This window comes from Lichenostomus cassidix, chromosome 4A (assembly GCF_008360975.1).
Source record: "Lichenostomus cassidix isolate B80296 chromosome 4A, HeHo_3.0, whole genome shotgun sequence".
In the NCBI taxonomy this organism is placed as follows: Eukaryota; Metazoa; Chordata; class Aves; order Passeriformes; family Meliphagidae; genus Lichenostomus; species Lichenostomus cassidix.
Window position 1 is genome coordinate 11,864,755 of NC_139485.1, and position 26,265 is coordinate 11,891,019.

The 26,265-nt window shown below is 47.4% G+C and overlaps 1 protein-coding gene and 1 long non-coding RNA gene across 2 annotated transcripts; one reads left to right on the forward strand and one right to left on the reverse strand.

The window, feature by feature from the left end:
• Positions 1 to 7,108: 7,108 nt before the first annotated feature.
• RAP2C (RAP2C, member of RAS oncogene family) lies at positions 7,109 to 17,004 on the reverse strand. The gene is made up of 3 exons (XM_085060544.1): positions 16,479 to 17,004; positions 14,422 to 14,741; positions 7,109 to 9,570 (listed from the first exon to the last, which is right to left on the reverse strand). The coding sequence occupies exons 1-2, from the start codon at positions 16,749 to 16,751 to the stop codon at positions 14,463 to 14,465; spliced, it is 552 nt and encodes a 183-aa protein (XP_084916670.1). The 5' UTR covers positions 16,752 to 17,004; the 3' UTR covers positions 7,109 to 9,570; positions 14,422 to 14,462.
• Positions 17,005 to 17,767: 763 nt separating this feature from the next.
• Positions 17,768 to 18,699, forward strand: LOC146437486 (uncharacterized). Its single transcript, XR_014852252.1, has 2 exons — positions 17,768 to 17,815; positions 17,915 to 18,699. It is a non-coding gene; the product is annotated as an uncharacterized LOC146437486 (long non-coding RNA).
• The last annotated feature ends 7,566 nt before the right edge of the window (positions 18,700 to 26,265 follow it).

The window sequence follows — 26,265 nt, forward strand, 5'->3', positions numbered from 1 at the left end:
AACCTATTTCACCCCCACCTATCTCCTTCTTCTAGAGGTGACACTGGGGCCAGCTGGAGCAGCACACAAGGGAGCACCAGGAGTAATCCCAGATCCTGGCCTGAAACAATGCCGAAGTCCAGCCTGGTATGTATGTCCTCCTTATCTGCAGGGGCAGGGAATAATGTGAAAAGGGGCAGGAAAGCACAGAACCCATGAAGGGCAGGTGCAGCTCTGTGCTATGCCCTGCAGAGCCTCCTGGAATGGTAAGCCATTGTCACTGGGCACAGAGCAAGTTCAGCTGCCAAGTCTCTCCAAGGGACTTGCTTTGGACCAGGGGATGGGCAAGGAAATGCCCCAAACCTCCCCAGTTGCCTCCTGAGAGGAGAGCAGGCTGTGCGAGAACAAACTCTCTCAGAGGAGGGATGTAACATCCTCCCCCTGCATCACTGCAGCTCTGTGCACTGCTGTCCCTTGGGCTTTGCCATGTTTATCTTCAAATTTGCTTTAGAGGAAAGGAAATGAAGATGGATAGATAAAGTCATTGAATAGAGATCTGCCAGGGGATTTTAAACACTACAGTCCAAGAGGCAAGAACCCACACCCAGCTCCTTGCTGAGCAGACAGAAGTGCACACTTGAAATGCCAGAGACAGGGCTCACCCAGGTGGACTTTGGTCAGCTGTGACCTTTCATACACTCACATTTCACCTTCCCTTCCTCAGCTGGAGCTGCCAGGAGAATATCCACATTCCCTCCTCACCCAGCCGTAACTCCCCAGCTGCAGGGCCAGGGAGCAACACAGATCTTGGCTGCATCACTGGGAGCAGATTCTGGCAAAACCAAAGTCCTTCTGAACAGCTCCAGGCACACAACAGGATATCCCAGCTGGTTAATGAATCCAAGGCACCAACACTGCAGACAGGGACAGTTCTTCCCAGGATAAGGTACCTACCACATTCCTGCTGCCACACCAGGAGGAAGGGCTTCACTCTCAGCTGGGGTCCTGGCTTATGCACAGTAGTTACTTTAAATTTTTTGTAAAATATACCATCAAAAGAGTATTTTCAAAAAGCAAAGCCTGAAAATTTTGAGTTTGTTTAGCTTAAAAAGATATGAAAGAAGGAACAACAATCACCTGATTGATGCAGGGCCACTCCAGAAGAATGGGTCAGCTGTGTTCCCAAGCTAAAAAGAAAATGAAGATTTTGCTGGAAATTGCAGGGAAGATCTGAGTTAGGTCCTGGAAAAGACCCTTAAATTGTGAGGCAGGAGAAATACTGGAGCAGGCTGGAAAAGCCAGGATTTATTTAGACACGCCTGTTACGGACAGTCCAGGCACATGGTCCTGCCTTTAAACCTTTAACAATGACCATTGTTTTACATTTACTTCACAAATCAAATTTATCTTGAACATATCTCAACAGTTAGAGCTGACTTGTCATGTCCTGCCCTTCTAAAAACTTCTGCCCCAAAACTTCTATTTTTTGAATATAATAAACAATGATACATTTACATTTTCATAAAATTTTGCTTGCCAAACATCAGATAAATAATCTGACATCACTGTGCTGAAACTCATTACTCATAAGTAGTTGCTGGTAAAATGGAAATAACTGCATTTTTTATTTTATGTTTAGGTGGGGTTCACCCATTAGCTTCCAGCTGCAGGATAAGACATCTCTGACCAGCATTTTGATACCAGAAGGTGACATTTTCCTCTTCAGTTTGCCACAGTCCTACCCAAGGCAAGATTAGTGCATAATCTAATGCTCAAGAATCATAGAATAAAAGAAAATCTTATTCTTGTGATCATATTTTTATTCCAGCTTCAGCAGCTAGGGTGAGTGGCTCTTTTTACCTACCTGCAATAACAGAGTAGGAAATCTCAAATAACTTTGATTCCGCACTAAAGACTGCAAGCACAATTGCAATTCCAGACACCTGAGACAAACGAACCCTAAGTGCAAAACTTTCTCTGGAGTCCCAAAGCCCCGAAATATACCATTTCTGTTCTGTTTTCAACCTGTGCTGCACCGTGTTTGACTCCGAGCCTGGAGCACCGCCCCACTCTGAGCTGGACCATCCCAGGACAACACTCGTTGATTCCACACTCCCTCTCGTGGTGCTGGTGCCCCACAACAAGCACAGGAGAGGACTCTCTGCAGGATTTGGTGTCCAGCAATCACACATTCCTGCGTGCAGCCATGGGCATTGATGACTTTTCCTCCTTTTTCAGATTTTACATGCTATGTAAAAACTATTACCAGCACTGCAGAAGGCAGCTTGCTATAAGCAAATGCAATTGACTGCACAAGCTGTACAGGAAACAAAATACCACCCTGACTCTGGTGATATCCAGAGTCAGATATCCACTTCACCTCATTTTTAACACGCCAGTTGCACTCTGTTGTTGGCACAGCTATTTGAAAAGCACTCTGTGATGTTTAATTCAAACAGGTCACTTCGAAGACACAAGAAAGCAATTTATACAGAAAGAGAAAGCCTTGTAAATGTACTGAATCAAAAGAGCACTGAGGCCCCTGAGGACTTCGAACCTACAGCAGTCAGTGATTTCCAGCTGGGGAGATGCACCTCACCATGCCTGTAGAGCAGTGCACAGCACAGGGCTGGCACCTGCTGTCCTTTATTTTTTCACACATGTTGCTGGGCAACTTGCTGAGCATCAGGAAGGATCCTACAGCCAATGGCTTCATCTGGGGAAGCTGCCAAATTGAGTCAGGAATGCCAGGTGAAGGGGCTGAATCCTAGTGGAAAGGATGGAGTTTTAAGGAACTACAGTACTGATTTTCATGACAGATGTGGTTTCCCTCTTGGCTCAAGACAATTCACTCTGGTTGAGTAAGCTTTGATTACATCTAAACAAAGAAACACACATGTTCTCCAGATACCTCCAGGCCAATGGATCAGACCATTCCAACTTATGGATCTTAATCCTGAGTTTTATTAACACTTCCCTCCCAGGTAACCTCTCTTCCCCTACTTCTTTTTTTCCTTTTATTCTTCCTCAAAACACCCTTATCACACTTCAGTCCTACCAAGGCACACCAAATTCCAGGTACACAGCTCACAGCAGAGGGAAAGGTGTGTCAAAGCCACTCCTCACAGCAGGCAGTGGAGGACAACAGAGCAGCATCCACCTGAAGCTGGGAGCTTGGTAGTGATGAAAGGTGATTCCCACTTCATGGCTCCTCTTCCAGGCCCTTCTGGTAGGTGGTGGCAGCTACAAGAAAGACATATTTGCAAAACCAGGAAACATTCTTACATTGTGACTGTCCCAAGGTCTCAGGGGTACATTCACAAAATCTTTCTAGATTATTAAACTGAGCCCCAAGATGGAGCCATTTGGATGGCCTGAGATCCTGTGCTGACAAACACTTCACAGGACAGAGAGCTGAAAGGGACACAGCCAGACACCCAAGCACTTCTAACATCAGCCTGACACTGGGCAAGCCCTGCAGCTAAAATCTTTCTTCTAACATATTAAAACATCTGCATTGCTGAGATTAGACCTAGAGCATTTGGCAAGGCTGTGCTAATTCCTGGAACAACGAATGGAAAATAATGACAGCATCAGCAATGTGACTGTGGTCACAGAGACACGGCGCTGCAAGGGACTTCAGAGATCCCATGTGACAGCCAACACACAGAGGCAGGAGCTACACACACCTCACACACTCCTTCCTCCAGCACGGGTTATCCAGTATCATTTCTGAAAACCCTTCACCACCCCACGGGGCTGCAGCTGGCTCCAGCACTTACCTGTGCTCTGCGAGCAGCATTCTCTCTTCCAACGTAAATCAGCTTTGCTGAAAATTCATTTAATTTCTCCTTGTTTTCCCACAGAAGCCAGGCTGTTGGCGATTACATAATCACTATTAATTTGCAGAAATAGGGTCTAAGATCTATTCCAGCTATAGGATGAATCCCAAGCTGATGACTGATCACCCTATCTGCCAATTCCCAAGAAGACAAGTAGCCCTTAAGGAATGTCACAAACAGCAAGTGTATTTTCTCTGTTCTGGGCTGACCAAATCATTTAAACCTAATGTCAAGGTAAATCTTCTAAGGACATAAAACTATCTGAACTAGTCAGCCTAGTGGCAGGAAAAAAGAAATTCTGGAAGAGCCAGAAATTTCCCAGAAAGCTGATTGTTTGGCTTACTGAGTTAGTCATCAATCAATTACGCCTTTTAGTAGAAGCCTAAGTCTTAGGACTGAACCAGTTACATTGTAATCTCACAAATGTATGGAAGATACTAACTCTTCTCATAAGTCCGAGAAATTTTCAACTTTGTTATTTAAGTTCTAGTCCACTTATTTACATGCAAGAAGTCGAATTTCAAAATTATTTTACACTGCTGGTGCATCTGATTCCAAGCGAGTCCAAGCACCTCTGAATCTCTAACACACCCTTCCCCATATGCCCCCAGGATGGAAGTGCTACAGTTATGACTTTTCTGCCCAGACAAGAACAACTGAGGTCACTCAGTAACTAGCACTGTCACGGAGTCTCAAATCCCACGCAAGCCTAATCACTGGAAATATGCTTAGGAGGAAGTTAGGCACTGCTAGAGAGCTGTCACAGTGCACTCAGACTGAACCACAGAACAGCAAGGAGCACAGACACGCCTCAAACCAAACAAACAGCAAAGCCTCTCCTATAAGTGAATATTTTACAGGGTCCTGCAACATAAGAGATTCTTTCCCATCAATTATTGCAGCTATTGCTCCAGACCTTTTAGAGGGACTTGAAGAGAACCTCAGCTTTGAAGGAGAACGCCAGAGGCAAGTAAGTTGATTCCATACCAAATACACTGTTTGCACAGAGAACAAGTTTGATCCCTTGCAATCCTGCAATCAGCACTGTCACTGCCAGCCAAGCTCAATGCTGCCCTCAGCAGCACCAACAAACTACTACCAGTGGGACAGTAACTGAACTGAACGCTGTGCTGATTTACAGCTCAGAGTGCTTCTTCTCTGCTGCTCGCAGCTGTATTGACCAGGCAGAGATAAAAGCGGCTACGTAAAAACCCTGAAACCCACATTATTTCATTTTCAGAGTACAGAACATCAGGCCACGTCACCTCCTGCCAGAGCCTGCCCGCAGCTCCGGGAGCTGTTTGCGCTTCCTCCAGCCAGCGAGTGTGCAGTGACTCACCCAGCCCAGAGACTAGCAGCAAACCCAGCTACCCGGGCTGCTGGCCTTCCAGCACAGATAACTCACACAGGTCAACACACACTGCTTGGCAACCCGTATCTCATTTTAATTAAGACTAGACACTTCCACCTGGTTTCACACTGTAATTACAGCCCAGCCTCCTGGGGCAGATGCCAGCGTGCAGCTCCACACGAGGTGTGGCTGGTGGTTCAGCCTCCACCCTTGCAGGGTCCCTGTGTCCCCACTGTGGGGTTTGTGTGGCTGTGGGTTGTACCCCAGCACACCCAGCCGGGCTGCAGGACCCAGCTCTGCCCTGGGCAGTGACACAGTTACGTGTCACCCGTGCTGGGTGGGGGAGCAGGGTGGGGACAGGGCTCTTGCCTGCGCTGCAGTTGGCTCCTGCTCTCTGATGGCTCTGGGGGGACATCCCTGTCCTCTGGCTGCATGGAGGAAGCAGGACACTGGGAGATTTCTGCAGGCACCTGTATAGCAGGAACTGGTACACTAAAGAAAAAGCTGCCATGAAACACTACATAAACAGCCCCAAAACCAGACAGAGCAGCAGTGCCACACCTATTTAACAAAGGATGCTACACAAGTCTGTACAGCAGCAACTGAGGTCACTCTCACCACCAAGACTTCAGAAATATAATAGCCCTAAATATGAATCTTATGTGCTTTCTTAAAATCCCCAACCCAGCCCGTATCATACTGTCACCTGGAAACAAACCACCACTTCCCAACCTCCAAGTGGAAACAGGAAGCAGCTTCCTTAGTTACACTGAGTGCTATAAGGAATAGGGAGCATTATTGCTGAATTTGGCTTCTTTTAAACCACATGAGAAATCAGACTCAGACAGTGGTGAACCCACTAGTTACATCTCAAAGCAGACTGGTCCTAAAGTGTCGGCTCCCACTCTCAGGGACACTAATGAGAACAGGGAATGCTCCAACCCCACCTCCCAGCGAGGTTAGGGAAGCAGACATTTCACTTAAAAGAGCACTCTGTTCTTCTCTATCATTTTCCTCTCGAGATGGAAACTACTTCTCTATTTCAGCAAAGGAAGTGTGAGCAGGAAGAAGAAACATCACAGAAACCTACCTACAAGATAAGGCTAGTACTGCTTCAGCTGGAGGAGGGGTGGTGAGCAGGCAACGTGGTTTTTGCCTGTTGACACATCACTGAGGACTGAAGGTACCAAGGTACAAAGTTTTTCTCAGCATGAAATCACATTTTACACTAATGCACAGCTTTAGTTACAAATGCAGCATTAAAGGTCAGTGCCAAGACTGTGTGTCCTGAGGAAGATGCACTTTTTGTTACAGGGCCCAGATGACAATCATTGGCTTGGCAAATTCAGAGCTTTTACTGAGCATTTAAGATAATTGTTATCAAATAGCTTTGGGCATTTTGGATTTCTGGAAAAATCTTGTGCCTCTCCTGTGGCAGAGTTCCAGGAGCACTCACTCCACCAGGGTGGTAGAAAGATGTCAGCTCTGGCTGGAGGGCAGCTACAGACACTGCAAGGTGAGGTCAAGACTCACAGCCGTCTTCACACACAAAGCCTGTATGAAAACAAGAATGTTAAAGATTCACACAAGACAAACACAGAGATTTCTTTTGGACAAAGCTCCATCACACTGGCCTGTGAGGAGGCTGCTCTGAACTGGCCCCCAGCTCAGTGAGTGCCTGCCTTGCACAGGAAGGCAATGCACAGCTCTTGTTCTCCCTCCTCTCTCCTCAGAGTACTCGAGACTGTGAGCTTTACATCTGGCTGGGGCACAGCTGTACACCCTGCTCCCCCACAGCAGGACTCATTCAAGACAATTCAGATGTAGTTAGTGCATTTAGAATAACCAAAACCAACCCACAAAACAAAAAGCAGCAGCAGCAGCTTGCCAGTTCAGCCCACTCCACAAGAAACTGAACACAGACTACTCACCCTGGTTTGGTAATACAGGTATCTATTTTATTAAAAAAGTTACAAACAGGTGGACTGTAGGGTTGTCTTACAAAATGACAAGAATGAATTCTACTGGAAAAAACTTTTTACAAAGCATTATAGGTAATTGTTCCATTTTTGCACTTGTTATTCCAGATTTCACCTATCACTGATAAAGATACAGTACATTAGATACAAGATGTTAGGTTACATTTTTTATTGTAGAGCCCTACTGCAGTGATTTGAACAACTCCTAAACAGATGCCATAGTAAAGACAATACATATTGCATTTATTATTAGCCTCTTACTCTAATAAGCAACTTCACATGCAAACTATTGAGGAAGCCTAAATAAACTTTTGGTCCCTTTTTCCCCCCAAAGTGTGCTGAAGAAACCATCTCTCATTTTCCCAGTCCTGTCACTCTAAGCTAGTTCAAGTTTAAGGTTTTTTTTTTTCTTTTTTCTTTTTTTTCGCTGAGGTCAATGAAAATGAACACTGGCTTGAAAACTACCCATAGGAATGAACCACTGATCAATATCAACCAACTTTTTCCTTCTTAGACAAAGGAAAACTAGGATCTTTATGAATTACTTTCGTATCCTATTACTTCCTTACAACCTACAGAAAAGATCAACAACCATCACTTAAAAAAAAAGTCTACTTTGAATACAAGGTTTGGTTTAATTCTGATATTAAAGTGCAAACCTAAGTATTAGCCTCAGCCTGTTTATAAAGTTTGTACAAACAGGAAAAAAAAAATTTCAAGTAACCCCACAGAAAAAAGTCAGGTGTTTCAATAACCAGGCAGAAATCCTGGTGTCCTCTTCTTCTCAAGATTCAAATTCAACACTGAATGTAGACACAGAATCTTTATTTCTGCTAATATTGTAAAGTCAGCCTGCATTATTACCAATAAAACACATTAATATGGAGATACTGTACCGGTGATCTTTTATTGTTTTAAATGCCATCATCCACAATACAATTCGTGAGTTTTCAACTGCTTAACCTCATATATCCATCACTGCTTTTACTGGAGCTTTTCTCATAGATATTTAGCTATTACAGGGAAAGAATGTACATTTCTAGAAGCGTGTTCAAATGACTAAAGCTGGGCTCCTAAAAACCTAGAACTTTGGTGCAGTAGGTGAGCTGCAGTTATTAAATTTCTGCAAAAAAAAATTACACATTTTAAACCACTGCTAGAAAAAGCTCTCATGTATGCAACACGTTAATAAAAGTGAACAAAAAGATTTTGTCTGTTCTTTGTACATTTTCATTCTGCTCTTTATACCTGTGTTATTGTTAAAATTTTCAAGTATTCAGAGAAAATGTTGATCAGGTAAACAATAAGGAAGGCAATGGCTGTTTAAAGCACGCTTGCAGTTAGTATCACTGAAACCTGGTGCTTTTCCCCTTGTTACACCAACTTGTCTCCAATATTAAACTCATTTATTGGGGAAAAAAAAACCAAACTAAAAAGCAATTTGTGACAGTGCAAGAAAAACTTTAACAAATATTGCTTTAAAATATTATTCAGAAAGACAAATATTAGGAACTATAAAATGTAAAGGGATCTTATTTGCATTAGATTTACATGTGCAGAGGTCTACTAGATGTCTTTTACTGTGCCAGGCAAAGCTGAGCTGACAGAGTAGGCATAGAGCCTGTTTTGAAGGATACATTATCCCTTTTCAAAGGCATAGAGAAGCTATTTGTAAACAAGCAAGTTTAGAAACTCAGTAGAAGGAAAAGTGTGCTGCTGTTTTTCAATGCTACAATTGTCATTTTCGATGAAGAAACCCGAGATTGCGAGAAACATCAGCTGGAGACTTTATATCCCATTCCAAGTAATCCCTACTGCCAAATCAGACCAGTTACAAACACATTGTCACAGCTGCATTTGCCAAGAAAAGGGATACTACATCCATACAACAGAGGTGCCTTCAGTATCTTTCCATGACACTGTCACACGTAAACAAAAAGTCTCAAAGAATAACCAACTACATTGTAGGAGAAAACCTTGCAAATAGAAATAAGCACTGATGCGAGGTAATATACAGAAGTAACCATTTGTTTAAGGCTCAATTTATTCTCCATTAAAACTCTCTTCTTTTAAAAGGCATTGAGTAGGTAATACTGAGTTTAAGTATTTAATAAATACAAGTTCAGAAATTGATTAAAGAAATCAATTAAAATATTAAAAATGAACTCTTGCATATTAGCCATTATATGAACTTAGAAAGCTATAAAAGGACTGATAGATAAAGAACAGATTTTAAAACTTATGGTAAACATGCTAAGCATTCTGATTAAGGTGTGTGGATCCTGGAGGCCACCAACCTTATGCACTTAGATGTATGGCAATGTGCTGTAATAGAGACAGGTTTACCAAGGCTCAGCTCTGCAACCTGGGCTGAAAGTTCTCCAAAGCAGCATCTGTGCAAGTTTCCTCTGAGTTTTATCTGCAATTTAAACAAAACAAAAAAAACCTAATGAAAGCCATATTCAATACAAATCCAAATCCAAAGTGAATACATCTTCCACTGCCTGGAACAGCCAGTTTTCCATCCTGAGGTCCAAAGCACTGTTTTACACAGCAGTATTCCCGAATTCTCAGCTTATTCTGGTAATACAAGAGGCAAGCAGGTAACAACTTATGGCCATTAATTTTGTAACAGCTGCTGCTGTGGGATATGAAATTGCATCTACCAATCTGAAAAAGCCAGGAAATTTAAGTTCTCCTGTACAGATGCACCAATGCAAGACTCAGTGTATGTGTAATTCCCAGTAATGTACAGCAACGGCATTTAGCACAAGTTCTGGGAACAGGCAGATGAGCCAGCTAATTCAGTTTTGACATCAGAGTTCTCAGCAATCAGATCCTCTAAATGACTCCTAAAAAAGCCCCTTAGCATTCAGGCAGCCTCAGCAGGGACAGAGCTGTACACCACCATCCTCAATCAAGCACACCAACGTGTTAACAATGTGATCTTTGTATTTCAGATAATTTGCTTGTAACTCCCAGGATTTATCTGCAGAGATATCCTAAAAGTCTCAGGCAAAGCTCAGAGTCTGTAGAAACCAGTCATATGCACATGCATGTATCTGATTCTACCTTGACCTGTGGTTTTTCAGGAGCCTTCTCAATTCTTGAAGTGGTTTCTCCAAAGGAGTCAGGACCTTATGTTTCTTACTGCACCATTTCTTTTCAGCTGTTGATTTGCTGCCAGTTAACAGTTTGTCACGACAGAGGGACCAATATGTCATGACAGAGTGCTCTGAGATAGCCAGGGTTCCCCTTCTTGCCTAACAACTGGTCACTCCCAGTGTTCAGAAGCAGCACTCCTCCCTGACAGGAGCACACAGCCAGGTTTTTCTTGCTTATTTGTATGTTTTCCAACTAACAGCAATTCTCCCTGTCTGGTGAGATCATTCCCACCCCAGACACTGTTGCTGGTCCACAAGTTTTAGACAGGAAGGGTTCCTGTACTGTCAAAAGCAGCAAACCCACATTTAGCTTCTAATGGGGATGGATTAGAGCTGCTTAATAGATGTTTTATCTTTGCTTAGAGCACAGAAGAGGCAAACCAGTTACAGTGCAGCTCCTCATCCTAACAGAGTTAGACCCATCCCAAAAACTTCATCTAAATCCAGCATTCAATAAAGTTGCCAGCAAAGAATTGCTGGGAATAGTAAGAACAGAAAAATGAAGTAATGGTATTTTCCTCCATATGCCCTTCAGCACCCTTGTATTTGCAGGTTAGGGACCTCCCAATTCAGATTTGCTGTCTTTCCATTTAACTTCCGTTTAGTTACTACAATTAACACTATACAGTATCTTATCTGGCTTCACTTGCCTGTGATATTTTATAGAGCTCTCTGGTCTCTTCTGTAAGCAGGCAGAAGAGAATGGAAAGTTAGAATATCTAGTACAATAAACATGTCTGTGTTGCACAGCCACTTAGACCAGAAGAGAGTACACTTTCAGTTTTTATTCCTTGAGAGGAATGCTCTTCTTCAACCTTTTTAATACCAATTACTCATTAACAGAGGGCAGAGAAACCACTAATCAGCATCAGCCTTTCATCCCAATTTCAAGGTGTTACCAATCCTATTACTATCAGAAAGATTTTAGTGCACCAGCAATGTAACAGGTACCATATTTTAAAGAAGATTCAAAACACAAAACAGTGTCATACTGAAAATTCAAGGGAAATACTAGAGCAAAGAACACAAAGCACCTCCTGGAACTCTCCTATCTCTGAATGCAAGAACAAAACGACAGAAGACCACTGCAGAAACAGGAAAGGGGAGGCGGGAAACAGGATGTGAGAACACCACACATTTTTAAAAGCAACTATGGGTTATCCTGACTATGCAGTTATGTTCCATCCTTCATTTCACTGAGGCAGCTGACTGGAACAGCAGTTTAAGCAAATGCTTCTCAAAAATGTCATGAAAGAACCTACACATCATAGTTGACAGACAGGCAGAGGTATCAGTACCAAAGAGAGGTTAAGTGGTACCAGTGAATTAAAACTGACACTGGAACAGCCTCAGGCAAAGTCAGGCCCAGCAAAAATCCACCCCCAGCCCTCCATGGATTTGTGCACCAGAACTGCAGGGACACAAACTGCTGCTCTGAGAACTGACACACACCTAAGGCTCCTCCTGGCCACAGCCTGGTTACAGAACTCAGAGATGATGATGATTATACCAGAACACAGCTGTAGTTCAAGCCCACTTCCTACACACAGGTTTTCAGACAGCTGGTTCCACTTCCTCAGTTTCAATTTACCTAGGAGGGGTCACTCCTAAAACAGAGGTTTGACAAGTAGCAATTGTTTCCTGGATCACAGATAAGCAGGAGGATTACAAAGCTGATTAGAGCTATCACAAGACACCATCAGCACCTCTCCTACACCAGAGCACATCAGACAGAAATTATCAAGCAGCAAAGGCTTATGATAAAGTTAATGAGATCCTACTCAATCAAAGAACAAGGACAGAGTGGGAGCCAGGAAGAGGAAAGTACTCCAGAAGTGTGGGGCTGGAATGAAATATACAGGGCATGAAGCCTGTGAAGAGACAGAATGAGTAATAAAAGTTCCAAACACAGTGAGAACTGGACTGAATAGGAAATGGTTCAGGAAGGAAAGACTTGTTTGGGACAGGTGATGAGACCATACTGGGTACAGATAGCATTACCCAGCAGTAAGGAAGCAGTTTGCTGCTAAAGGCTTGGGATGACAGTCTAAGCCACGCAGAAGCAAGGAGAGGAAATCTGTATCACAAAAGCTTGTGATCCTCTGTCTCAAAAGCTCACAGACATAAGAATACAGACGTTTCTTCTGAAGCGTTCAGGTAACCCACCAAATCTAGGCATAAATTGTCATTCAAAGGAGTAACACGTGGCCCTGCCCCTACATGAATTTCCCCTTCAAGATTAAATGTGCTACTTAGAGCTAAATTCAGAAGCAGACAGGTTACAAAGCCTCCCTTAGAAGCAATCAATTCCTGAACAATAAATTTCAAGGATGAAAGGCCTGATTTTGTCAGAGTTTAAGACAGTAACCTGCACCAGATGAACCATTAGTACCCCAGGGGATTGCCATACCCTTTGGCATGGTATTTCTAGTCCACATAATCTTGTTTGTGAAGCTGCCTTAGAAACAGCTGTGACATTGCATTACTATACACAATTCAGGATATTACCCCTGCAGCAATCAGTCTTTAAAAAAGCAGTAATTTCTCAGATTAATTTCTTCCTAGAACTCTGTACACTCTGCAGGTGTGATTAATGTACAAGTAAAGACTTTATTTGCATTTTTCTCTGCTCCAAAACAAGAAGTTTGCTCATCTTTCAGCAAGCAAATCTCAAACTTACACACAGCTCTTACACAGTGACAGCAGCCCTTCCTAATTTCACAGAAATGGAGATAAAAACATCATGTATTATCTGTAGCATGACAGTGCTAGAGCCATGAGCACCTAAAATTTTATATTCACAAAGCACTTGATAACAATCTCAAAGACAAGCTTTGAGACTTCACTCTCTGACCTTGCACTCAAGATTAGAGAGGATACATGGTCCAAAGCTTCCAGTAATAACCTATTTTCCCTCTTGTCACTCAGACAGAAAAAGCTCCTTTGAGTTAAGCAAGTCACTAACATGGCAATGGGAGTCTGAGCCTCAAGCAGTGCAGCTGTCAGGAGGGGCAGTTCCTTCCCCCAAATTTTCATGTCCTCCCTCATTCCTGCACTTGCCCTCGGAGATCATGACGAGTTGTTTGCCAAGACAGGTCCAACAAACAACTGGAGGTCTGAGGGACCAGCTGGCTGCACACAGAGCACACTAATGGTGCTTTGCAGTAACATGGACTCGAGCCAGAGGTGAAACCAGACCTGCAACAGTTACAGGGGAAACAAGAGTGTGAGGGGTCACAGAACCACACAGGGGAATGCACATGGGGGAGGAACAGACCCGTTCACAGGTTAAAAAGGTGCTGAGAAAGACCACGTGCGTGAAGGGCCAAAAGCAGCTGTCCTGGAGGAAAAAAATAAAAATCAAAGCAACACCTAACACAGGGGAAGCTGTACAGAGGCCCCTCTGAACGCTGCACTCTCGTCACACCTCTTATGAGTCACTGGGAAAGGAGAGTTGGGCACTGGGAAGCCATTTTGCAGTGCGTTCTCTGCTCTGGAGATCTGAGGTGAAGAGCACTTGGTGCACGCCCTTGGCTATTGCACGTGGGCTTTGAGCCACTTCTCACCACTCAGGGTGGCTCTCTTGCAAGAGAAACTTATTCCACTGATAAGGCAGAAGAGTACTCTTAGTACAGTCAGCTCCTGTACCACAGAATTTTATTTCTTTCAAACAAGCTCAAAGTCTTCTCAGAAAAACTACTGCAAACCTTGATCACAATAATCCCACTGAACTCCAAGGTAATTTCCATAACATGAAAATAATTCTATACCAGCTACAAGAATAAACCCACTGCAACATCACAAAACATTATTCAGAATAACATAACATCAAATACAGCACTGACAGTCAAAATAGGTGCAGATGAGATCATTTACTTTGTGTCATTGTAAAATTACTGCAAACAAATGCAGCACTCCCTGACTAACCCTACTGAGGTAACACAAGAAGTCCATTTGAGTCAAATAATCATGTGCACAAGCTCCCATCTCTTTTGGAGGAAGGCTGCCTCCAGATTAGACTGCCTCATTTCAGACTCTCTGCCACTTTATCTCTTAATTAAACACCATATTTGGGCACCTCAGTTAGTTATGACTGTTCCACCAACCTGCTCTGTATGGCCATGGTTGAGGTTTTTCTTAATTTCTCTCACTGGACGATGCAAGTTGTACAACATTGATCTTGTTTTTCAGGCAGGGAGGCATAGTTCATTTGCCTGACGATCTCAGCAAACAGTTCATCCACCATTGTTTTGCTCTTGGCTGACGTCTCCATGAAGGGACAGCCCCACTCCTGAGCCAGGGCTCTGCCTTCTGCAGATAAGACCTCCCTCTCCGACTCCAGATCCACTTTATTCCCCACTAGGATCAGAGGAACTTTCTCGTATCTCTTCACCCGGACAATCTGGTCCCTCATCGGCTTGATGTCCTGATCAAACAATCCAGCTGGTTAGTACACGCAAGGAATCACAGGGAATTGCTACAGAACCACTACAGAAACACATTTTAATAACCCTCACGTGTAACTGAACATTAAAAATACATCAGAAGACTTCTTTAACTCATAGTCACAGAGATCTAGAACTCAGAGAATATTTACTACCTATCTCTAAGTTATTTTTTCTTTTATATCAATGCATGCACAATCTGTAGAATTTCTGTGCATTTACAGACAGAAAGTGACTGCTGTGCTCTCAGACAGTCGGTTCAGCCAGAGGAGGACACTGTATCGCTGCTCTGAAGGCTGGTTTCAGCTTTCTGAAGAAGCTGTCTCAAGTCTAAGGACCTGTAACCCTAGCAGGGGCATGCCATTACACAACCATTTAGGAAGTTTGTGCTTAGTTTACAGCTTGAGAAAGCCAGCAATTTAAATAAAGCCTTCTCACTCCTGGAATGCTTGGAATAATTCATTGTGAACACATTTAATCACATGTAAGTAACCAAATTAGATGTTGTAAAGAGATTTTATTACCTAGAGATGCATTTATTCAAGTCTGAGCCGACATGGGGAGTTTACACTTGAAAGTCTGAGTCAGCCTGCTCTGCCCCCTGAGTGTTTTAAGTTACTATCAGTACTACAAATTCTTGCATAGTTCTGAGACAAAGCAATCCCAGCGTTTGAAGTTACCACTGTGTAAAGAACTGCAGAGTGGTTTACACCTACAGCCTTCAGAGCAAACACACTACAGACAGACAGGAATAATTAAATATTAACAGGGTGGATTACTGTACATCCATTCCTCAAATAATGAGGGCTCGCTGGAACCCAAAAAATCAGTGAAAATGAGTGCAGAAGCATCTCAATGTCGCTGCTGTTGTTTTCGAGAGATAAGCATGTCTTCAGCTTGCACAGGGCTGTTTCGAGGCCTCTGCTAAGATAACGTTTAGCCTTCAGCAGAAGCAAACAGTGGGGGTGTGCAAGGTCTTGCCAAGCAGCTGGAACACACCCAGCTCAGCAGCCCAAGCCAAGGCAGGAGTTGCAAATCCCTTCGCTGCACACACTGCTGCTAAACTCACTTACTGCCCAAAAAACAAAGCCCTGCTTCTACAGGCAGCTTAGACCAGTTACTGGCTGATATATTTCCATTTTTTGGAGAGTTTTAATAGTAAAAATCAAACCCAGATCTACAAATTGTCACGTGCAGCTGGTTTTGCTCTCCAGTACTCCACCTACGCTGTGAGAGCATCGAGCTCATGCTGGACAGGAATATATTTTGGGGGGAGGGGGCGGAAAATAGCAGCTCACTTAACAAGTCACAACTGCAGAACAATGAGACTCTCTTCAAGAGCAACTGCAGAAACATGCCTTTTAGGAAGGAGAGGGGGTTGGAAGGGGAAGTCTCGATTTTAATATCGAGTGATTTCTCCACAAAAGGGGATTGCCAAGAGATTTCTGTCGGGGAAGTGGGGGCTGGTCATTGTTCTCCAGCACTGCGTGGGACTTAACAATGGTGGCACCCTGATAAGTACCTGCAAAGCAAGCAGTTTTCCATCAGGAAGTAGGGCTGGTAAACGCGCTTTCAAGCTGGGCATTTACACTTTTGGCCCTTCTGGGATAAAGCGCTTCCACGCACACGTGGCTGCCCCTAAAACTTCCTCCTCGGCCCGGCGCCTTCCCCGGGGCAGGGACGGCTCCGTCCGAGGACGGGACGCCGGGCGAGGTTACCTGGAAGGACTGCTGGTTGACCAGGCTGTAGACGAGGATGAATCCCTGCCCGTTCTTGATGTAGAGGTCGCGCATGGAGGCGAACTGCTCGGTGCCCGCCGTGTCCAGGATCTCCAGCACCGAGGGCGACGAGTCCACCTCGATCTCCTTGCGATAGAAGTCCTCGATGGTGGGGTCGTACTTCTCGATGAAGGTCCCGGTGACGAACTGCACGGTCAGGGCGGACTTCCCCACCCCCCCGCTGCCCAGCACCACCACCTTGTACTCCCGCATCGGGCCCCGCTCGCCGCTCCCCGCCGGGCCCGGGCCTAGCGCAGGCGGCACCGCGGCCCTCGCATAGCCCCGGCCCGCCTCACGAGAAGGGCGAGGCCCCGCTGCTACCGCGCCGTCCCGGGGGAGCGAGACCCCCGTCAGCGCCCGGCGCGGCCCCGGCCCCGCTGCGCTCCCTCACCGCCGCGCTCCCGCCATCGCCGCCTCGGCCGCGGGACCCGCCCGCCAGGGCCACCCCCACCCGGAAGGGTTTTGCTGAGGCACCGGAGGCGGCCCCGCCCCGCCCGCTCACTTCCGGCGTGCTGCGTCACGGCCCGCCCGCACTGCGCCCGGGGGGACGGGTTTGAGTGTGGCACCGAGGCACTCGGGGTGTGGCGGGGGACAGATTTGCGTGTGGCACCGAGGCACTCGCGGTGTGGCGGGGGACGGGTTTGAGTGTGGCACCGAGGCACCGTCCCTGCCGCCCCCAACATGGCGGCCGCTCCGCAGCCCCTCACGGGCGGCTCTGCGCGGGGCGCCTTGTCCCTCCGTCCCCGATAGCTTGAGCTCCTTAACAAACCCATCCGAGCTCCCTGCCGGGAAGAGCCCCGCGGGAGAGGGGAGCCGGGCTGTGACACCGGCGGGTGTCGCGAGTGGGACCGCGGTTCCCTGGTGACAAAGAGGGTCACCGAGTTGATCGGAGGGATGGAGCACCTCTGACATGAGGAAAGAGAGAGAGAACTGGGATTGTTCAACCTGGAAATGAGAAAGCTTCGGGGTGATCTAACTGTCTATTCCAGTGCCTGAAGGGAATTTACGGGAAAGACAGGGAGGGAGTGTTTACAGATAGATGTGGTGACAGGAAAGGGGGGGTGGGTTCAGATTGTAAGAGAGTACGTTATATTAGATACTTGGGGAAAAAATCTTTACTGTGAAGGTGGTGAGACCCTGCCACAGGCTGCCCAGAGAAGCTGTGGCTGCCCCATCCCTGGAGGTGTCCAAGGCCAGGCTGGACAGGGCTTGGAGCAACCTGGGATAGTGGAAGGTGTCCCTGCCATGGCAGGAAGTGAAACGGGATCATCTTTAAAGTCCCTTCCAACCCAAACGGGATCATCTTTAAAGTCCCTTCCGACCCAGACAGGATCATCTTTAAAGTCCCTTCCAACCCAAACGGGATCATCTTTAAGGTCCCTTCCAACCCAAACGGGATCATCTTTAAAGTCCCTTCCAACCCAAACCTCCCTGTGATTCTGTGGAAGTTGCTTCCTCTACCTGCAAGCTTTGCCCCGTGTCTCTACACCTTGCCTCGGCTGCCTCTCTCTCTCGCAGAGGTTTTGCCTTCTCCTCGCCTTTCTGTCGATCCTTTTCCATGAAAACCCTTCCCGAATGCTCCCGGCTGAACGGGTCGCTCGGCAGGGCGGACAGCAGGTGTCAGCACGGCTCCAGAGCCATCCCAGCCTCCTCGGCAATCGGCCCCGCCGCTTTCCCGTCCGTGAAACTCCCCCGGTGCTCAGAGGAAGTAACTAAAAAGAATCAACGTCTGTTTTCTTTCTAAAATGCAATCCCCCGATCGCTTCAGACCCAGCTCCATCATTGCCAACCGCAGGAGAAGCTGCCCTCTAATATAACCAAATTTGCTTCTGCTGCTTCCTGCGGTCTGCAGGATTTCAGCAGACACGTGTGAGGTGCTGGGTTCGTCCCTGTCCCCTCTGCATCACCTGTTCGATTGCAAGTGCACGGCAGACACAGCCGCTGCCTTGTGCCATTCTGGGCTTCCAGCAGCCCCGGAGAGCTGCCTGGTCAAGGCTAAAACCGTCCAGAGGTACTGAGGAGGTGACTCTGCTTGGGGCTGTTTTCACAAACAGCTTTATTTTATTCATTTCCTTTCTACAGAGAGAACATGTCCATTATGGGAAAAGGTTCAGTGAGGACTTTTGTCCTCCAGAACAAATCTTACTTAAGTTACACCAAATTCGATTCACTCTCCTTTATTACATGTAAGTAAAAACCCCTCTCCTTCGCCATTGCCTCCAAAATTCTGTTGTCAAGTGAATTGCTGTCAGGAGGCAGACGTGCCTGGATGGAAGATTTTCATGTGGCTGGTGAATCAGCTCGAAAATGCAAAAAGGTGAGCATTAAAACAGGCTGCCTCCTACTTCAACCCCATTAGAAATCACGAGTTGTTGCAAAGTACCTTAATGCACTCAGGGTGCTCGGGATAAAGGAAAGCCGCGGTTGCTCCCAGAGGAGCTTCCCATCTAATTTTAACCATGACACAATCGGCGACAGTGACAAATGGGGGGAGGGAGAAAGGGGGCAAAGGAGGATGAGGGTGACAATAATGAGATTACACGGTCACTTAGGTTCATTATGTGCATGTCTTTGTGGCACTGCTGGTCCATTATGTTTGTGATGGGTGGAGGAATGACTGCGGGAGAGGAAGGGGGCAAAGAGCACAGCAGGAGAAAAGCCAAATATATTTTTGTGCAATTGACTTTAACCAGCAACGCCTCACTCTTGGGCTGAGGGGAAGCCAAGCAGGTGGGCACGGGATTGGGAAACTGGATTTTTTTTCCTCCTCCAGTATTGATTTGGATTCTCAAGATTTATTTCCTAAGTCACAGCACTTTATACTTGGGCATAGGTTTCTACAGCGGAAAAAAAAGACCCATCTCAAAGTGCACCAGTTTGTTCGTTATCCTTAAGACAAGCCATTCCCTTTGTTAAACATTTTGCACAGCTCTTTCACCGCCTTGTGCCCTACCACATATCCTGAGCCACAAAAATAGCTGGTGATGCAAAAGGTTTTGAAACTCTGGATGGGAAGAGCTGCTTCTGCCATAAATGGCCAAGCCCTGAGCCAGCCAGGCAGGGCACCTCCTGCCGATACCGCCTCTGCCACTCCCTCGCTATCACCATCTCCTCCCGGTGAGGTGCGGCACATCCCGGGTCAAAGGCCTGATTTAATCTCTTCTGCCACTTTCTCCACGGCTCCTGCCAAGGAGAAAGGAGCAGGGCTCAGCCCTCGGTGCTGCCCCAGGAGGGTTTGCCCTTTCTCAGCAAAACAACCTTCCCAAATGAACATCCGGGTAGGATTCGATTGCTGCCAGAGCAGCTCTGTGCTGTTGATGGACTCAGCTGCTCTATGCTGTGCCTGCAGCCAGCAACAATAAAGCAGGCTCTTATTAAATTAACCTGCTAAGACACAGATCCTGCAGGGATGTTCAGGGAACAGACAGATGGCACAAGCAAGGGCCAGGAATAATTGCAATCCCCATCTCACCAATGTGAGAGATGAATCCTGCCCGGTGCTGTGCCCAGCAGGGAGGCAGGGCTGGGAGCAGCACCCCGAGAGGTGGCAAAGGAGCATCTCCAAGCCGTGGATGCAGTGAGGAGTCTGGAGCATGTCCTGCAGATACCAGGGTGGAACTGCACCACACCCCAGCAACAAAAGCCTCCCCACCGCAGCCACAGCATGGACATTGTGCAGCCGTCGCTGCCTCATCGATCAGCTCTGACTCCCCGTGTCTGCCCGAGCTACAAACCAGGCTCTCCTCTGCCAGGAAGCCTGCAGCAGGCTGCTGAGCCAGGGCAGCAGGGATAGCCCGGATTTCACCTCAGTTACCGTCTAGCTGGGGACATCATTTGCGTAAATACATGCAAAACCAGCTTAAGACCCAGTGTCATTTCTTCTTCGCCTCTTCCAGGGGTTTTGCTAATCCACTTATTGTGCCTTATGGTGTTCAGCATGGAAGCTGCAGGGTAGGGAGCAGCTCCTCAGGGCTTGAATGGCTGCTGGAGCATCGGGGGCTGCTCTCACACGCAGCTCGTTCAAGGAGGTCGTGTCACACCAGTCATGTAACTGCAATGACAGCTTTTGATCTCAGCCCTGTCAGGTTATAGTGAAATGTGTCTTAGGGGCTGGATGTGTCCTCCTGGCCCAGACTCCTAATTCTGGGGGTGTTGCAGAACCTGCAGAGATACTTTTCTTTTTTGCCAGCTTTTCTTGCCAATATAGAGATGACTCAGAGGCAAATCCTGAGGACTTTTCTCAGAAATTTCTGATTTTCTGCCATCCCTCAGCTTTTAGCCATTACTTTAGTAGCAACAAAAGGCATGATGATGCTTCAAAAGAGGTAAAGGTCATTTTCCAAAGCAATTACTGATTCTGAAGGAGAAGTAGGGCTGCACTGAAATATAATTGATACAACAAGGAGGCTATTGGGATTTCTGGGAGGAGAAGCATCTTTCTTTGGCTCCCAGACTTGGTACCAGATCGCCAGCCATTTAGAAGAGCTTCGCCCAGAAGCTGAGCAGCACCACAGGGGAAGATGCTGCTGCTACCCCCTGCCACACACTGCCTGCAGCCCCTCTCCTCCCCACCAGCCCTCCCTCCTGGTTATCCCCTCTGATGCTGCATCTCCTGCCTGCAGGATCAGCATCCGAGCAGGTCTCTGGGTCTCCGGGTGGTGATGAGTCACCGCTCCGTGTGAGCAAGCCGGTGGTGCAGCCAGAAATGTGGTTTCACGGGTCATTCCTCTTCCTATTTTCTCCAGACGTCGAGCTCTCTCCTCGTTGCCCTTCACAGTCCGAGCTGCTGTAATCCTTTCTGCAGTGTGCCTCCAGCTATCGCTCACCAGGTCTGTGTTGGGCTGCAGCTCCGTGGCTCCCAAAAAATCGTCTGTCCTCCACACACCCGACATGATGCCAGCACAGCACCCTCTCCTTGGGTACCAGCTTCCACAAATTCCTGCAAAGCTGAGGGGACAGGGCTGTCCTTAGATTTGCCCTTGTTAAATCACCAACACATGGGACAGCCTCTTCCTGGAAATACATATACATACATATTTTTAAGTTTCTAGCCAGCAGTAGAGTAAAACTGAAAATACAGCTCCTTAAAGCTAAAACACTGTAAGGCAACAGTGAACACATAAACCAAACCTGTTGCTTTAAACCCCAAATGAAAAGAAAGGAGGGGGGAAGGTAAATACTCTGTCAAGATATATTTTTAAAATTTGTGAAAATAAAGCAATTTTAAACTGGTATCTTACAGAAAGGTTCCCGTTTGCTTTTAAAATTCCATGTGTTTTCCTTTTTTTGTCATATTCCTGCAGCATTTGCAATTCAAATGCTACAGAAATGTGTAACCTTGCTCATGAAATTTGCTGGCCAAATGAAGCAGCCAACAATTAATTAGAGTGAAACCCTCTGCTTTACTCCCATTGGTGAGAACAAGAGAGAGAAAATGTAAAATTCAACCCAAATGGGGTATTGAGAAAATACTTTAATATGATGTTGATCTTAATAAGCAAAACCATTTCTTTCCTCCCTCTTTTTTAGTAAATTGCTTTTCACTTGACAATTTCCTCACAGCAAAGTGACAAGTATTATTCCGAATCGTTAATTCCTCCATGCAGGCTCCGGCGCTGAGCTCATTAAAGCGTGCTGAGTCCCCAGGCAGGCACTGCCAGGTTGTGCGGTGACCTGAGACCAGAACACCCACTGCCTTGTCCTGTCCCCAGCCCCAGCACAGGTTCTGTCACTGAGAGCTTGTCTTGGTGGCAGGACCTCGGCACCTTGGGTGGGTGACACGGGGATGTTCCTGCTGAAATGCTGGTGCCTCTTTCCTGGAAAATCACTGCTGGCTGGGATGGGATGTACAGTACCTGAATCCTGGCAGCATTCGTGACATGTGGGAGATCCACTTCCCAGGTGGGCAATGCCACTGTCACCAGCTCCTGCAGGGTGGCACGTCCTACTTGATTTAGAGTTATGGAATATCAAATCAGAATATCACAGACCATCTGCCTGTTCCCCATGCTGATGGCACTCACTTTCCCGTCCATCTCTTTTCCCCAGCCACAGCAGAGGATGTGCAAACACAGCAATATCAGTGCAGAGTCCCTGTGCCAGGCACATGTCCCCAAAGGGCCACACCACATGTGCCTCTGATGAGGGCAGAGGCACATCTTGGATGAGATGCTTCTGGAAGAGATCAACCTGAGGCCAGAGGGAAAAGCTTTCCAGAGCAGTGCAGTGGGCGATGGGAGCCAGGCAGAGCTTCTCCCCAGGCTGCCTTTGCCAACAGGCAACAAACTGTCTCTGGAGTGGGAACACAGCAAGCTCATTACGAGACACTTGATCAGCCTCCCTGTCAAGGGAGGCCGACGGTACAAAGCTGTGTGTCTTCCACACCAGAGCCTGTCAGCTCTCCTGGAAAAGACACCTGGCTGCTTGGAGACAATCCAGGCACCAGCAAGGGTCTTCACAGCACCCCGGAGAGCTGCAGCCTGGATAACATGTGGCATCCATCATTGTCATCCAACAGAGCCAAACCAGCAGAACTCAGAAACAGACTTGCTCCAGGAGCCCAGGAACCAATGGGTTAAAGTGCTTGGCCAGGGAAGGTCCTGGGAGGAGGAAAGAACCGAAACTGCTTAATTAGGGTATTCAAATTGGATGGGGTTGAAAAGCAGTTAATTTCTCAACTTGAAAAAAACAAAATTAATATTTGCCAGCCAGGATCAGAAGCAGTGGGAGCCATTGACAGCTTCACTAGGGCTCCTCATACTGGGGAGGACTCCAGAGTTCTCTGCCATAATTGCCTGCAGTCTTTGGTATTCTGTTCTGCAGTTTATGAACTTGCTTGAGCATTTTGTGGATAAAAGCCAGTGATCCAAACCCCAGCTGTGTTTCTGCTTTAAGAAGCGAGGAGCTGCTGTCTGGTATTGCCTTCTGACACTTTGGTGTTTCAAAGAATTTCCTAATTTGCACAGCCTGGAGAGGATCAAATCAGTGTCTGGTGGAAACACAATGTGGTTCTGCCAGGCTGGTGCTCCCTCCCAGCCTGCAGGACAGGCAGCCACCTCCCGTCCCTGACAATGGACCAACAAACAGCCCTGCACAGAGAGAGCACCACTCATGCCACTGCCTCATTGATCCATTGCCTCATTGATCCACAGCCATGGGCACCTTGCTGTCAGCAGCCCCTGAGCAAGCCCAGCATGCCAGTGCCAGGGAGAGGATGCTCTTCCCTCTGCCTTGTGCCACAGCAGACCTGGAGACAGCTCCAGTGTGGGAATGTGGACTTGGGATGCTCTGGGGACAGTGCCAGGGCTCATCCCTAGGTTAGTCGTTGTCCATGGGCTGGCAGCTCTCCTTGCTCTGGTCTGTCTGCCTTACCCCTCAGGCTTTTATCACCTGCTTTTTTGCTTTTCTAATCTTTTCTCTAGTATTTAATCCCATGCCAAATTCTTTCCCATCCTCTTAAAATTCTGCAATTCTCTTAATTATTTTTTTCCTTAGCTTGTCTGCATAGAGAATCATCTTGAATCCCTCTGCGCTTAGTCTTTGTGCCACCACTATGTTCCGATCACTTAAACATGAGATCTTTGCATATTATTCCTGTGGAGACAAATTTTTGCATGTTCCCTAGAAAGAAAGTCATCCTCCATTAGCCAGGGCTTTGTGGTGAAGAAGAGGGGGCGTCACAGCAGGAGCAGAGGCAGCAGCACAGGGTGCCACCCTGCACAGTGCCTCAGCATGACACTGATATCTGAGCCGAACTGGGATTTCTTTCCCAGCAATATCTTTGCTCTACAATGGCCATGAGTGAAAGGCTTTGACATCATCCATGGGGACAGCACCAGGTGAGGGCTGGCACACAGTTCCCTGTCACCCTCCCACTGGTGATGTGGCTGCCACCTCCCCTGGTGTCACCCACCAAGTCTCAGCATGATGGGAAGGGGAAGAAAAAAGCCACTTCCCCCTGCACAGAGACATTGTGCCAAGAGCAGAGAAAATTGATCTCTGGCTGCTGAGCCTCTCTAGCACTTCGTGTTGCTGAAAGGAATAATCAAGCCCAGCCCTGGAAAAGCCAAAGACGGAAAGGAAATAAAAGCTTTGCCTGTCTAATGATTTCTCTCTGGGGTTGGGGCCCTCCCTAGGGACCCCAGGGAGGTGCTTTTGGGAGATGCACTGGGGTTGCTTTTGCTCCAGGGGCTGTTTCAGCAGCAGATGCACAAAAATCCCACAAAACTTTGCTTTTCCTGCTCATTAGGCAGATCTGAGGGAAGGGGAAGAGGCTGCGAAGGCTCCCAGCTGAGCCCCCAGCCAGGGGATGGCCACATGCACTCACACTGGCCTTGCCAGCACAGCACAACTTCTCTTCTGTCCTTCACACAGCAGCCACGGTCTGGTGCAGAAGCCTGGCTTTCTCTGGGTTAGGGCCCTCAAATGGCTGCAGCGTTTGGAGTTTGGAGACAAGGATCAAAGTGCTGAAGTGCCACTCATGGGGCTGAGCAGGAACAGAAGGCTCCTCACCTGCCCACAAGCCAAGGGCTGAGTTTTGCCTGCCACAAGAGCATGGGCCCTTTGCCACAGCCACCACCAGCAGTAGCTCGAAATCTAGATCTAACACTCTGTTGCCCCAACAATTACCAGATTAAAGGAATAATCCACACTGAAAGGGGAGTCTGGAGGCTCCTCCTGGCTCCCAGCAGCACACCCTGAGCTGGCCCAGCCCCAGCTTCAGCTACTTGCAGTCCGGGGGACACTTTTCAGCAGGCAGCCCCCCCAGCCCCATCTTAGCCAAGCTGTCCAAGAGCCATGGGCAGGGCTGTGGCAATGCCAGGCACCTGCAAGCAAGGTGTGAGGGGACCATCACATCCCCACACTGGTCCAGGGGAGCTGACCTGTCACCTCAGCCCCAGGTGAGCCTGCCAGAGGGATGCTCCATCATTTGGTGCCCTATGGATGATGCAGGTTGGTGAGGCTGCAGGTGGGGAGAGGCAGGGAGGAGAGGAGGTAGGAGATCTCTCGCAGCTCCTGCCGGTTCCCTGCAGCCCTGTGCCAGGACCGGCCAGGCTGGCTGGCTGTCGGTGGGCGTTCGTGACTCATGATCCCTGATCACCATGCGATGACACATTTACTGCCAGCAGGATGGGCCTCCTGCCAGCACAGCAGCCCTGGAGCCTCACAGGAGGGTGGCTGGGCTTTGCCAGCAGCTGTGCTGATGCAGATGGGCTGGGAGGTCACCAGCTGCAGCCCTGGGATGTGCAACCTGATGTACCCCCTGGTTGGGTGCATAATGGGGGAGAGCAGGACCCTCTGTCCCAATGCTCAGTGTGGGAGAGCAGGGGCAGAGATGGGACCTGGCCAGGGCCAAGTGCAGCAGGCCACAGAGCCAGCCCAGCTCCCCCATGTCCCACAGCACCCTCTCTGCCTCCTCAGAGACCTGGCACCCGGCACCAGCCCCACGGTGACAAATGCCTCTAAAACATTCTTTATTAAGTGAGAAATCTCACTGCGCTCCCCACGCCAAGCCCTAATACAGTGCAGACCTAAATACAGCACTAATGCGAAAGCTTAAAGGATTTCCCATAATTGAGCAAAGCTGGCAGAGGGGCAAGAGCCAGGCGGGGGGAGCTGCAGCCCACCTCCCTCCTCAGCATGGGCTACCCTCAGTCTAACCCCACTGGTCCAAATGTGGCCACAGCCCCACCCTTAGACTGTGCAACATAGAAAATTAAAGTCTTCC